The sequence below is a fragment of the Siphateles boraxobius genome, unplaced genomic scaffold (assembly GCF_051911475.1).
Source record: "Siphateles boraxobius isolate OS27281-9 unplaced genomic scaffold, OSU_SipBor_1 22, whole genome shotgun sequence".
Lineage (NCBI taxonomy): Eukaryota > Metazoa > Chordata > Actinopteri > Cypriniformes > Leuciscidae > Siphateles > Siphateles boraxobius.
In genome coordinates this window covers 8,541,501-8,555,918 of record NW_027508833.1, presented here as the reverse complement: position 1 = coordinate 8,555,918, position 14,418 = coordinate 8,541,501, and the positions used below count along the sequence as shown (strand labels likewise).

At 36.9% G+C, this 14,418-nt stretch overlaps 1 protein-coding gene across 1 annotated transcript in view; it reads left to right on the top strand.

The window, feature by feature from the left end:
• The window catches only part of aqr (aquarius intron-binding spliceosomal factor), a 71,248-nt gene that overhangs the window by 34,375 nt on the left and 22,455 nt on the right, over positions 1-14,418 (top strand). Inside the window, exons 19-26 of the mRNA XM_077238569.1 lie at positions 1,021-1,190; positions 3,479-3,720; positions 5,733-5,876; positions 6,014-6,083; positions 7,145-7,255; positions 7,577-7,686; positions 9,074-9,209; positions 11,982-12,191. Of these exons, the coding sequence (XP_077094684.1) occupies positions 1,021-1,190; positions 3,479-3,720; positions 5,733-5,876; positions 6,014-6,083; positions 7,145-7,255; positions 7,577-7,686; positions 9,074-9,209; positions 11,982-12,191 (1,193 nt within the window). The remainder of the gene's footprint in view (positions 1-1,020; positions 1,191-3,478; positions 3,721-5,732; positions 5,877-6,013; positions 6,084-7,144; positions 7,256-7,576; positions 7,687-9,073; positions 9,210-11,981; positions 12,192-14,418) is intronic.

Below are 14,418 nucleotides of genomic sequence, written 5' to 3'. Positions count from 1 at the left end.
AGACAAAACATGGGAACCTGGAGCCATGTCGAGATTAGATTACCCTGGTAGTTATCTCTATTAATCTCCAGTATTATTACATTGTTTGATACAATATTGTTTTATTTTATACTATGTAAATGTGAATTTTTATTTTATATTGGTTTATTTATTATTACCATATATTACTTGTATTTATATTGTTTAAAGATTTAAGTTAATATTGTGTCCAGTTTGGCCCTGTAAATAAAAGGGTATTATTTTTTGACAAAGTGTGTGGGGTTTCGTTATCTTAAGTACCGGTTCAAGAACCGTTTAAGCACCGGAACGTTTAAATAATACAGAGTAGGTACTGGTATCGGATAAAACCCAACCAATACCCAACCCTAGACGTGACACTCACGTCCGGTGTAGGTAAATGTTATCCGTTAAATGATAACTATTTGTCGATGTCTTGCTCTGGAGGCAGTCATATGCAAATGTATTCGCCCCGCTATCACTCAATAACAAAACAAGCTGTTTTTGAAGCTTGATTTAAATAAATGCTTTGTTTATAATGAGAAGGACATTTTACACTCTGAAACTAGGAGAGCGATAGATCCCCACGGCCCATGAACACAGCTCTGACCCGATAAGATGAGCGATAAATCCATTTACTGGCCCAAATCTCTCTCACACATTGACCCCTGGCCGTCCTCATTGTTGGACCTTGGGAATGTGGTCTAGAATCACTGGTCATTTCTGTTCCAGTGATTTCAGTGTCAATTTACTTAACAAATGATCCCTAATTTAGGTGGATTAGTGCCTTGTCCTGAATATTTATTTCCTTTATTACAATTACAGTTATTCATTTAGTAGAGGCTTTTATCCAAAGCGACATTCAATTACATTTTGATTTTATGGTTTTATAGTCAAACGATTACTTTAAAAATCTTTGTATTGTTACAAGATTGAATGTGCTGTTGACTTGACTTTCAGGAAGTATGTTTTTATATACAAAGATATGATGTATTGATTATTGTGTTCTGATGCTTGCACCAGGTCCTGATCCGAAGCCCAAACTAAGAGGAGACACCAGGACGTTTCGGGTTTGGCTCGACGCAAACCAGTACCAGCAGGACATGACCAACAGCATCCAGAACGGGGCAGAAGACCCCTATGAGACCTTCAATATTATCATGAGACGCAAACCCAAAGAGAACAACTTCAAGGTCTGTATTTTCCTGCCACTAGACTCACACAACCAGACCGTTGACCAGTGTTGTCATGAACTAAAAGTATAAAAAAAAGGGTTTTGTTAATTGAAGTAATTTTAATTGAAATACACCTTTTATTTATTTCAATTAACCAAAATGTTTTTTATATATGTTTTTGTTTAGTTTGTTGCCAAAGCAATATTTCTAATTTTAATAGTTCAAAGGGTTAGTTCATCCAAAAATTAAAATTGTCATCATTTTCTCATCCTCTTGTAGTTCCAGACCCGTGAGACTTTTGTTCATCTTTTGTTCATCTTTTGTTCATCTTTTGTTCATCTTTTGTTCATCTTTTGTTCATCTTTTGTTCATCTTTTGTTCATCTTTTGTTCATCTTTCGTTCATCTTTCATTCATCTTTGAAATGAAGAAATTTTTGATGAAATCTAAGTGATTTCTGTCCATCCATTGAAAGTCTATTGACCCAAAACTCTGAAACTTCAAAACGTTGATAAAGAGGTCGTAAAATAAATCCTTATGCATCAAGTCTTCTGAAGAGCCATGATCGCCTTACATGATGAACAAATTTAAAGGAGAACTCCGGGCAATTTTTAAGTTAATCTTGATCGTTAGACCTTTGTGAGTACTGACTATAGAAGAAAAAAAAAAAAACGGATTGGTGCTTGCTACGCGGAGCTGCGACCGCGACCGCGATTGCCCAGAGCTCCCACCCAGCTAAAACGGCAGCTATGGGGGCATGGACATAAAGAGCGTTTTTGAACCTCTTAACAGACACAAAATGCAATTAAAATGTCTGTCCAACATGAACAGGGACCCTACATGTGAACAAGATGCGTTTAGCAACTTAGCCATTGTTTCAACTCACCTAAATAGTCTTTTAGACGGCAAGCTGTAGTCTCGCGCTGCAGTCCCGTGCTGTAGCCGGAAAAGGTAAACAATGTCCAGGTGGGAGGAGCGTTGATCATGTGCGACGAGTTATGATCAGAGTTGCTTACAAGTGAAGAAGAAATGGTTCGTGTTTGTGCCTTTCCGAATTGTGGCAACAGAATGCGAAAATATAAGAGCTTAAATTTTCATCGTCTTCCTTTCCATGACCTCGAGATTCTGCAGTTGTGGCTAGTTGTACTTCAACTTGATGTGCAAACTCCCGTAGAAGTACTACGTGCTAGAGATTACCGCATTTGCAGTGAACACTTTGACAAGGATGACTACACACTCTCAACACAGCGGGGCCGTTTGAAGAAAAATGCCATTCCATGTACGAAGACTCGTCGCACATGATCAACGCTCCTCCCACCTGGGCATTGTTTACCTTTTCCGGCTACAGCATGGGACTGCAGCGCGAGACTACAGCTTACCGTCTAAAAGACTATTTAGGTGAGTTGAAACAATGGCTAAGTTGCTAAACGCATCTTGTTCACATGTAGGGTCCCTGTTCATGTTGGACAGACATTTTAATTGCATTTTGTGTCTGTTAAGAGGCTCAGAAACGCTCTTTATGTCCATGCCCCCATAGCTGCCGTTTTAGCTGGGTGGGAGCTCTGGGCATTCGCGGTCGCAGCTCCGCGTAGCAAGCACCAATCCGGTTCGTTTTTTTTTCTATAGTCAGTACTCACAAAGGTCTAACGATCAAGATTAACTTAAAAATTGCCCGGAGTTCTCCTTTAATGTAGGCTTTTATTTACGTATAAACATTATTCTGCAAACATAAACTGAAGAATCATACTTGCTCGAAAAATCATACTTGCTCGATGCGAGTAAACACAAACCTCATTGGTTCTTGCAGAAGCTCAAAAGTACTGTGTAACACATGCACCTCATTGGTTCTTGCGTTTCAAGCAAGCATGCTTCAGCTTCTGTGATCCAATTTAAATGCTTTAAACTTTGTTTGACTCTGATCAGTGTTTATACGTGAATAAAAGCCTAAGTTTAATCTCTTAGATTTCTTTTAAATCTTCATATCTTCATTTGTGTTCCGAAGATGAACAAAAGTGGTGAGTGAATAATGACAGAAGTTTCATTTTCCAGTTAACTATCCCTTTAAGTACTCAATTTACTAAAACAAAAACTGAAATAAAAATGTATAAAAACTACATAGAGATTTTTTCAAACAATCTAATAAAATGACAAAACACAAGTACTTAATCTTTAACCAACATTTAAATGGAAAATATAGAACAATAACCACCCAATCAGACAGGAATTACATATTCCCATTTAAACATCATCAAAAATAGTTGTCCAATCATCCACAATTATCGAAAAATAATTCCTTGTTGCTTGCAGGCTGTGCTTGAGACCATTCGTAACCTCATGAACACAGAGTGTGTGGTTCCAGACTGGCTTCACGACATCATTCTGGGCTATGGAGACCCTGGTAGTGCCCATTACTCAAAGATGCCTAATCAGATCTCCTCCCTGGACTTCAACGACACCTTCCTGTCCATCGAGCACCTGAAGTCCTGTTTCCCCAATCACACGGTGGAGGTGTCAGAGGAAGATCCCGCTCGACAAGTCCCGCCTTTTAGGTCAGAAATTGACACAGACACACACACACATATATATATATATATATATATATATATATATATATATATATACACATATATATACACTCACCTAAAGGATTATTAGGAACACCTGTTCAATTTCTCATTAATGCAATTATCTAATCAACCAATCACATGGCAGTTGCTTCAATGCATTTAGGGGTGTGGTCCTGGTCAAGACAATCTCCTGAACTCCAAACTGAATGTCAGAATGGTAAAAAAAAGGTGATTTAAGTAATTTTGAGCGTGGCATGGTTGTTGGTGCCAGATGGGCCGGTCTGAGTATTTCACAATCTGCTCAGTTACTGGGATTTTCACGCACAACCGTTTCTAGGGTTTACAAAGAATGGTGTGAAAAGGGAAAAACATCCAGTATGCGGCAGTCCTGTGGGCGAAAATGCCTTGTTGATGCTAGAGGTTAGAGGAGAATGGGCCGACTGATTCAAGCTGCTAGAAGAGCAACTTTAGCAAATAACCACTCGTTACAACTGAGATATGCAGCAAAGCATTTGTGAAGCCACAACACGCACAACCTTGAGGTGGATGGGCTACAACAGCAGAAGACCCCACCGGGTACCACTCATCTCCACTACAAATAGGAAAAAGAGGCTACAATTTGCAAGAACTCACCAAAATTGGACAGTTGAATATGAAAAATGTTGCCTGGTCTAATGAGTCTCGATTTCTGTTGAGACATTCAGATGGTAGAGTCAGAATTTGGCATAAACAGAATGAGAACATGGATCCATCATGCCTTCTTACCACTGTGCAGGCTGGTGGTGGTGGTGTAATGGTGTGGGGGATGTTTTCTTGGCACACTTTAGGCCCCTTAGTGCCAATTGGGCATCGTTTAAATGGCACGGTCTACCTGACCATTGTTTCTGACCATGTCCATCCCTTTATGGCCACCATGTACCCATCCTCTGATGGCTACTTCCAGCAGGATAATGCACCATGTCGCAAAGCTCGAATCATTTCAAATTGGTTTCTTGAACATGACAATGAGTTCACTGTACTAAAATGGCCCCCACAGTCACCAGATCTCAACCCAATAGAGCATATTTGGGATGTGGTGGAACGGGAGCTTCGTGCCCTTGATGTGCATCCCACAAATCTCCATCAACTGGAAGATGCTATCCTATCAATATGGGCCAACATTTCTAAAGAATGTTTTCAGCACCTTCTTGAATCAATGCCACGTAGAATTAAGGCAGTTCTGAAGGCGAAAGGGGGTCAAACACAGTATTAGTATGGTGTTCCTAATAATCCTTTAGGTGAGTGTATATATAATTCAGACACCAGATATCCTTTTTGATATTTTATTTACTAGTGGGTGCAGGACACTATAGTTAATTTATGTAAGTGAGGATAGCAAAATAAAGTAAACTGTGACATATTACACCCAAAAATTCTTCAGTGGACTACCAGTAAAATTTATGAAAGAAATTTACCAATAATTATTCAGACACTTTCACCTGACCATGTTTTGCTGAAGTGTTTTTTTCTTTAATTGCTAATGTGACCTTTTTACACCACCGACTAAATGAAGCATTGCTTGGTAAGTTGTTGAGCTGAACTAGTTTTATCTAATTGTGTAGTTAAATTTAACAGCTGACAGATATTCAACAAAATTCATCTGTGAGACAGTCTAACAGAAGGATGGACAAAACCAGTGAAATATCAACTGATCTGATAATGTTTAGATTAAGTTCTTGTCATTTTATTACTATTTTCCAAACTATAGCCAATAAACTGATTAGTGAGAAATGTTGAAGGTGTCTGAATACATTTTGGTTTGTGTGTGTGTGTGTGTGTGTGTATGTGTGTGTGTGTGTGTGTGTGTGTGTGTGTGTGTGTGTGTGTGTGTGTGTGTGTATATATATATATATATAATAGTATATATAATTATATTTCACAATATTACTTTCGAACTGTATGGCATGTGGACTATTTGTGCAAGGTTTATTGAAATTGTGACTCTTCTCTACCAGAATTCGATTCCCTGTGCAGAATGTGAAGGCTAAGAAGCGTAAAGCAAATGAGGAAGAGACACAGGGTGAGGAAGTTCAGACTCTGGTGGTGGAGCCTCATGTGATTCCCAACAGGGGCCCGTATCCCTACAACCAGCCCAAGAGGTGCGTGGAGGACACTTTCTCAAGACCCAATCTCTCTAGCTACGGGACAGTGAAATAACTACCTGGATTCAGAATGCATGTCTGTATATACATAATGTCTGTTCTGCAAAGATCAAAATTTTTGTCCACTTCAACAGAAACACCATACAGTTTACACCCACCCAGATTGAAGCCATTCGTGCAGGGATGCAGCCAGGCCTTACTATGGTAAAAAAAAAGAAAAAAAATCACTTACTACGCTTTTTATCTATATATCTTCTTCTTTTTTTTTTTATTTCTGTTGTTTTAGATTACCTGCTTATGAATTACACTAGCGGTCAAAAAATTGCAATAATTAAGGTTAGTGTTGTCATGAGACTGGAATTTCGATACAATACCTAGGAAAATATCAATATTCAATACCATTGGGAAAAACTGCCATATATATAATGTGACCTATCCTGGCAAAATAAGTTGGAATGCACACTGGCTAATTTCGAGTTACAGTCCAAAAGAACTGAAACATTTTGGTATATTTTTTTAGGTTTTCACAAAAATTAGTTCATTAAGCGATTCCAATGCTCCAAATAGCAATTAAACATGATAAAGTATCTTTATTTGTGTGTTTTCTGAGATAAGTCCTTTCCTTTGATGTTGAACGGTAGTATATCATGGTTTCCAAAAAAAAAAATTTATATATATATATATATATATATATATATATAAATAAAAAACACTTTTCATTGATAATCAGAAATGTTTCTTGAGCATCAAATAATCATATTAGAATGATTTCTGAAGGATCATGTGACACTGAAGACTGGAGTAATGATGCTGGAAATACACCTTTGATCACAGGAATAAATTGCATTTCACAATATATTCACATAGAAAACAGCTATTTTAAATTGTAATAATATTTCACAAAAGTACTGTTTTTACTGTATTTGTAATCTAATGAATGCAGCCTTGGTGAGCAGAAGAGACTTCTTTCAAAAACATTAAAAAAAGAATAATTCTAAACTTTTGACTGGGACTGTACAGTGTTATCCTAATAGAAATATATAAGTCTCTCACTGCAGTTACTCATATATCTATCAGCTGGTTTTGAATCGGTAATTTAAATGCCTGTCAGTCTCTCCCTGTGTGTTTATGTAAATGTAGCTTTCAGTCTAAAACCTCCACAAGTGCTGAAGAACTGTCAGCTCTGACAGGAAAAGATCAATCATCAGCTTCACTTTATAAAATCTTTCATTAAATCATCTAAATGTTCTTTCCCTCGGCTGTAGGTTGTTGGTCCTCCCGGCACAGGAAAAACAGACGTGGCTGTTCAGATCATCTCCAACCTGTACCACAACTTCCCCGAGCAGAGAACGCTTATCGTCACACACTCTAATCAGGTGCACGACCGACACTGTTACTGAGGGAATTCATGACTCAATGTTCACCAAATTCAAATCCTAGCATTCAACATATTCCCTGATATTCCCTGATATGATTGTAAAGCACTTTGGGTGTACAGTAGTACTTATGAAAGCGCTATATAAATGCCCCATTCATTCATTCATTCATTCATTCAACAAAAAATTAGGGTTTCCTAACTCACAACATCTACCAAAAATTGTAGTTACATCTTAGTTAAAACTATTTAAAATATATAATGAAATATTTCTTTTCCATTGTTTATGTATTTATTTTTTGGATATGTGTTTATTGTTCAGGCTCTGAACCAGCTGTTTGAGAAGATTATGGCGTTAGACATAGATGAACGTCACCTTCTGCGTATGGGCCATGGAGAAGAAGAACTAGAGACTGAAAAAGATTTCAGCAGGTGCGGACACACACACACACACACACACACACACACACACACACACACACACACACACACACACACACACACACACACACACACACACACACACACACACACACACACACTTAACAGTCCTGTTGGCCAAATCAATCCTGATTTACAGTAGACTTATCATAAGGAAACATACAGTAGACTTATCATTTTTCCTGATGTTTTGAACCATTTACTATGAAAAGTCAAAAGGTCATTTCTAATCCAAAAAGAGCTTTTAATTGCAATAATCCTCTATTGACATCAAATAACACTCACGTTTGACCTATGACCTGCTAGGTTTCTGAGGTAATAAGGAAAAAGCAGGATACTTATTCCTAAGTAACGATCGATTAAAAGCAAAAAGTGTGAAAATGTATGCTTTGAAGATACTGAAAAATCCCAATGTTAGAAACTGCGGTTCAAGTTTTTTTCAACAAGAATTTCCAGCATGCTTTGGTGAACCTGTGAGCTTAGTCAATAAGCTTTGCAGAATGACAAAAAAAAGTAAATGGCTGTGCAATACTGTGTGTGACATCAGTGTCACAACATCCACCTCAGCACATCATGCCTTTAAAACTAAGGATTTTACTCAACAAACATACAGCATGACTCCTGTTGTTTGATTCACAAATGAATATCTCCAGTGAATCTGTCAAAAAGACGAGTTTTGAATAAAACGAGACGAAACATTTGACACTAGGGGTGTTATATATATATATATATATATATATATATATATCGAGATTTCGTAATATGTTGATTTGATTCGCAATATAGAGTTAGTTTTATTGTTTTAGTTTTAGACAGTAAGTTTTAGACTTACTGTATTTATAAGGTTTAATTCATCCAAATTTGTTCACCCTCATGTCGTTTCAAACCTATGAGATTTTCGTTCAACTTCCAAACACAAATGAAGATATTTTTTATGAAATGAGAGATTTCTGTCCCTCCATTTAGAGTCCAATTCTTCTGAAGAGAGACATTGGCTTTATATGATGAACAGATTCACAACGTTAAATGCTTGCATCACACGCGAAAACAACATGAGAGTGAGTAAATGCAGAAGTTGGATGAACTAACCATTTACCGTTTGTGAATAGTCATATGATGCGTTACATAGCGAGCACCGGGAGAGTCTGTGTAAGAGATACAACCAATACCTGAATTGAAATCGTGAGAGAAAAAAAGGAAAGCTTACAGAGTTTCAGTGACATTACTATATATATAATGTAGAATAATGCAATGGGGGAATATTGGTGGTTCCTGATAATAATAAAAGCGAATTTATTCAACTTAAGTAAGCGTCAAGCCCTGCTCTGGACAGCATGGTTTAGTTGTCTTGAGTATTAAGAGTCCTCTCCTCTGTCAGGTATGGAAGAGTGAACTATGTGCTGTCCCGGCGTCTGGAGCTCCTGCGAGAGGTGGCCCGTCTGCAGGACAGTCTCGATGTGCCCGGGGATGTTTCCTACACATGCGAGACTGCTGGACACTTCTACCTCTACCAGGTACACATCCGCTTCCTTTCGAACTTACAACTAGCGTAGCACTGAAAGTAATAGTAGTAGTGTTAGTTGTGCAGTCATCATTTTGACAATCTGTTTAAGTAATATTCAGCCTATTTTTTTTTAAGAGAGGTGATTTTAACTCTTAACTTTAATGGCCAAAAATGGGGTATTTAGCTGTTTCACATCTCAACCACATAATTTGCTCCCTGCAAGTAAAAAAAAAAAATAACATTACATTAAATGGTGACAAACAGGAAGTGAAAAATGAATGAAATGAGAGATCTTGAATTGGGATCTTGAGAGAGAGGAACGGGTACAGGATCTCAGCTCTCAAGACATAAAATCATTTAAAATAAGAAAAAACAAGCATTACAATAAGATCATGTAAGATTAGTGGTCGACTGAAAGTGATTTTTTTTTTTTCCGATGCTGATATTTACAGTAGTGGAAAAAAAAGTTATGTCCAGCCAAGGAAAATTGACGTCTTCACCCTATTGAAATATTACCGAACATTTGTTACATTTTGTAAGCATATTGTTTAGTTGTGCTTTTTGTCAATTGTTTTATTTGTGATAACGAAATGAAACATACCAAAAGGCTTTCATATAAAAAAATAATAATATATAAACGCATGCTAATATGAAAACGCTGCAAGAGAGACCCATTGAAATATTAATAAATTATTAAATTCAATAAAGGAATTTTCCTTAGAGCTTTTTTTTTTTTTTTTTTTTTTTTTTTGCACAGTGAAATAAAACCTGTAGCTGTAGTTTGCTTGTATTTTGATATTTTAATCAAACTTTTTTGATGCAGTCCGCACAGCACGGACTGTTCCACAAGGTGCATGTGCAAAAATTGTTTATGGTTCACTGACCAAGCATGAAAAACTTTGCTTAAACATCGTCCAATAAAGATCTGTGAAGCTTATTTTGATTTACAGTATCCTGAAAAGGTGACATTTCTTTTTTTTCCAGAGTTTGTCTGTATTATGTAACGTACGTTGCCTTAATAAAAAATGTTCAGTAACTTGAGCATTGAATGATAATATTCAAAGTGCTCTCCATCATTTTAACAGATAATAAATATTGTATATACCTGCTTTAGAAGCATTCCAGTAAATGCTGCTAACAGGGATTAGAAGTGAAAAAGGGAGACTATTACATTTTAAAGCATCCGTGTGAAAACAAACCTGGAAAGAGACGCCAGGATTTGGGGAGAAAAACAAGAGATTCTTAGTGCATTCCAGTGAATTATTAATAGGACATACCATCAATTAAATCGGCGAGCAGACCACAAATGCGCAGTACACGTTGTCCTTTTTTCATACTGTTAAGGCTGAATACATAGGGAAAAAAGAAAATAATCAGGAGGAAAAGAATGCGCAATGCAGCGACTGCAAAGAGCTCTAGCCACAGATGTTCTTGTTAAGCCACGGTACATTAAAATACCAAGCGTTGTTATTCTTGAAAAAAGAAATTTATTAGGACATTTTACAGCTCATTCAGTCAATCTCACAGATAAGGATTGTTGGTAGCACAACCTTATGATTTGAAATGATTTGTTTCAGTCTTAATCTAAACACAGTAAGCTCTTTAGGGAAAAAGATAGATAAGATACTGTAGATAAGATGAGATCAGATAGATAATTCACCCCCTCAACAACTGTTTTTCATTGAAGAACCAGGATTACTTGAGTCTCGCAAAAGCCTCATGTCGTTCCAAACCCGTAAGCCTTTTGTTCATCTTCGGAACACAAATTGAAGATATTTTTAATAAAATCTGAGAGATTTCTGTCCCTCCGTTAACCACCTACGCAACTACCACTTTGATGCTTCAAAAAGTTAATTAAGAGATCTTAAAACTAATCCATATGAATTGAGTGGTTTAGTCCAAATTTTCTGAAGAGACGCTATTGCTTTATATGAAGAACAGATTAGGCTTTTAATGACATATAAACATTGATCAACTCACACATCAGTTGTGGTAAACAGACCAATCGCTTGACCAATGAGGTTCATTCTCGTGTTACGCAGCACGTTTGAGCTCCAGCAAGAACCAATGAGGTTTGTTCAAACAGTTGAGCTTCTGTTTATGTTCGCTGATCAATGTTTAAATGTCGATAAAAGCCTAAATTCAGTCTGTTCATCGGGAATACCGTCTCTTCAGAAAATATGGACTAAACCGCTCAATTAATATGGATTAGTTTTATGATCTCTTTATGAACTTTTTGAAGTGGTTAGTTGTGTAGGCAGTCAAAGGAGGGACCGAAATCTCCCAGATTTCATTAAAAATATCTTCATTCGTTTATAAGATGAACGAAAGGCTTACAGGTTTGGAGCAACATGAGGGTGAGTAAATGACAGAATTTTCTTTTTTTTTGTGAAATACCCTTTGAGTTTTGATCACAAAACTAGGGTTTGTGGACTTCAAATATTGTTGTGAACGGTGTGCGCGGTCTTGGAGTCAGGAAGGTTGAGAAGCGCTGATCTGTGAATCTAGGCAGCGGTTTCACACAGGCCTGCTTTCATTTGTGTTCATCTTATCGCTCTCTGTGGTTCGATACATCACGCTGTGGTCTGTAGATTCATATCAGCGCCTCGGGGGGGATCCTTACGGGCCATTAACTCAGATCACAGAGATTACAGTGAAAAGCGTGTCGCACTAATTAAGTGTGGATTGTGACCAGGCTGTTTGTCCATTGATGCGCTGTTGATGAGTTCTGCCCATGAAATCCTCAGGCGCTGATCTTATCGGTCTGTCTCTGGTGTCGTAGGTCATTTCTCGTTGGGAGGAATACATGAGTAAAGTGAAGCCGAAGCCCAGCCGAGAGGTGCCGGTGGAGGACGTGGCGTCACACTTCCCCTTCCAGAAGTACTTCTCCAATGCTCCTCAGCCAGTGTTCAAAGGCCAGTCGTACCAGGAGGACATGGACATCGCTGAGGGCTGCTACCGCCACATACGCAAGATCTTCACACAGCTCGAGGTACGGCTGCACCAGAGCTAAAATTAAATTATTAATTATGTTTACATACTTTTTTAGCTTTTTATCCTATACTTTACATAGAGGTTTGAATCTTCACTTGCCCCACGATTCAATTACGATTCAGAGGGTAATGATTCGATCATAAAATGATTCTTGATGCATCTTTTCCTCCAAATATTTCATTAATAACAATTGTTATTAATAATTACAATATCATTATTTTTGTTATTTTTATTATTAAAAATAAGAACAAAGATGCAAATAACAAACAAAATACAACATGAGAAAGAAAATAAATTAACAGTGCTTTACTTTTTAAATTTTTATTTTTAACAAGCATTCAAGTAAGAAATAATGCAGAAATGGAATAATCAAATGTAAAAATAATTACTAATCACTCTAAATAGATGGGGAAAGTCCGTTTTTTGGGTTAGGGAAAGTTTGTCTTAATTTAATTTTAGCTTTAGTCCTATATTTATTTATTAATTATGTTTACATACTTTTTTAGCTGAGGTGTGAATCTTAACTTGCCATTCGATTACAATTCAGAGGGTAATGTTTCAATTATAAAACTATTCTTGATGCATATTTTCCTCCAAATCTTTTATTAAAAATAATTGTTATTAATAATCACAATATAATTATATTTGTTATTTTATGTAAGGGACAGTTTATCTTAAATAAAGATGTATAATAGAACAATGAAATAACAGTGGGGGATAAATCATTTTATTGTAAATCATAATCAATGTAGTTGAAAGCAGCAATTACAGGGCAAAGCACAACAGCAGAGGTCTGTTACATGTACATTAAATACATGTCAATTCTGATGATAATTTGACCCAAAACAATGGAATTGAAAAAATATAATGTAATTCCTCATTACTTTGGACTAATAGGTGTAGCTGTCACCAAATTGATATGGTATTGTCAGAGAATTGTGACGTGCAAAGTTTAATGTAATTATGCCGAAGCGAGATCTTTTTTTAGTGACTTGTCAGATTTGACAAGGGTATTCAATTATAAGATATAGACCCTATACAATTACCTATTGAGTCTTGATGTTGTTTTTGGGCTCCACTAGAATAGGGTTTCATGCTTGAATGTTACAAAAAAACAGCAACATTATTTTCCCCACATTTGTTGCCACTCCTCTCTTCCCAGTCTGTCAGTAACTCTCTGTTTAGTTCCTGTCTCTATGAAGCCCCTCGTTCTCCAAAAGCACACTGTACTCTGCTCGGCTGATTGCATTGATTTGAATGAATTATTTAATTGAGGAATATTGTATATTGTTCGTTCCTGGAAGAAACTCAAGACTACAATGGAGGCGTTTCAGGAGTTCAGAAACTGTGACACTGATAAAGAGAATAACTCCCGCTGGAGGGACGTTTTCATGCTCAAACTGCAACATTACACACTTAAGAAAGATGAACATGGACAAAAGCTTAATAGGTCCTCTTTAAATACATATTTTGCTCATGTCTGCTTTGAACAGAGCATGGTCTAAGCCTGATGTTTGTTCATCCATGAAGATAAATTCATCAATAATTATCTCCCTCCCCTCCTTTAAGGCCCGTTATTCTGGGATGCCCTCTTCTTTGATGTTGATTTCTCCTCCTTTCATCCTTTGTGTTGATCTGCTGACAACAAAGACACGTTCCTGTAATAAAGTTGTGCGTCATCATAGCCACAATGCTGCTGTGCATGTGTGTGTTTGAGTCTGTTTGAGCATCACTGTCCCTCAACCGTCACTGCTGAAGACTCAGGGTTAAAAAAACTGCCTCATCAATATTGAATGCTTTGATGGGTTTAATATTAATGCAGAAGCCCGTCAAATATTCATTTCCCAATGGATACAGTCCTGAAAATATCCAGCTGGGTTAACCTCTCTTCACTGCACATTTCTGAGCCACTATCGAACAGAAACAGATATTTAATATCTGAGTGTGCCGCCCATCTCGAGAAGAAACCAAAGATGCTGTTTCTAACAAATGACAGGAAGTAAAAAGAAACACAATCACTTTAAATGGGTGTTCTAACACCAACCTCATCTTGTGAAATTCAGTCATTCAATTCAATATTGTGGTGACTTACATTTTAACCTGATAACGCCTGCAGCTTGATATCGGATATGCACATTTCTAATACATCTAAATTATAAATGTAATCAAAATTAGCTGAAAAAAATGTTTTTACAGATTTTCTTTTAGTATATGTAAAAGTAACT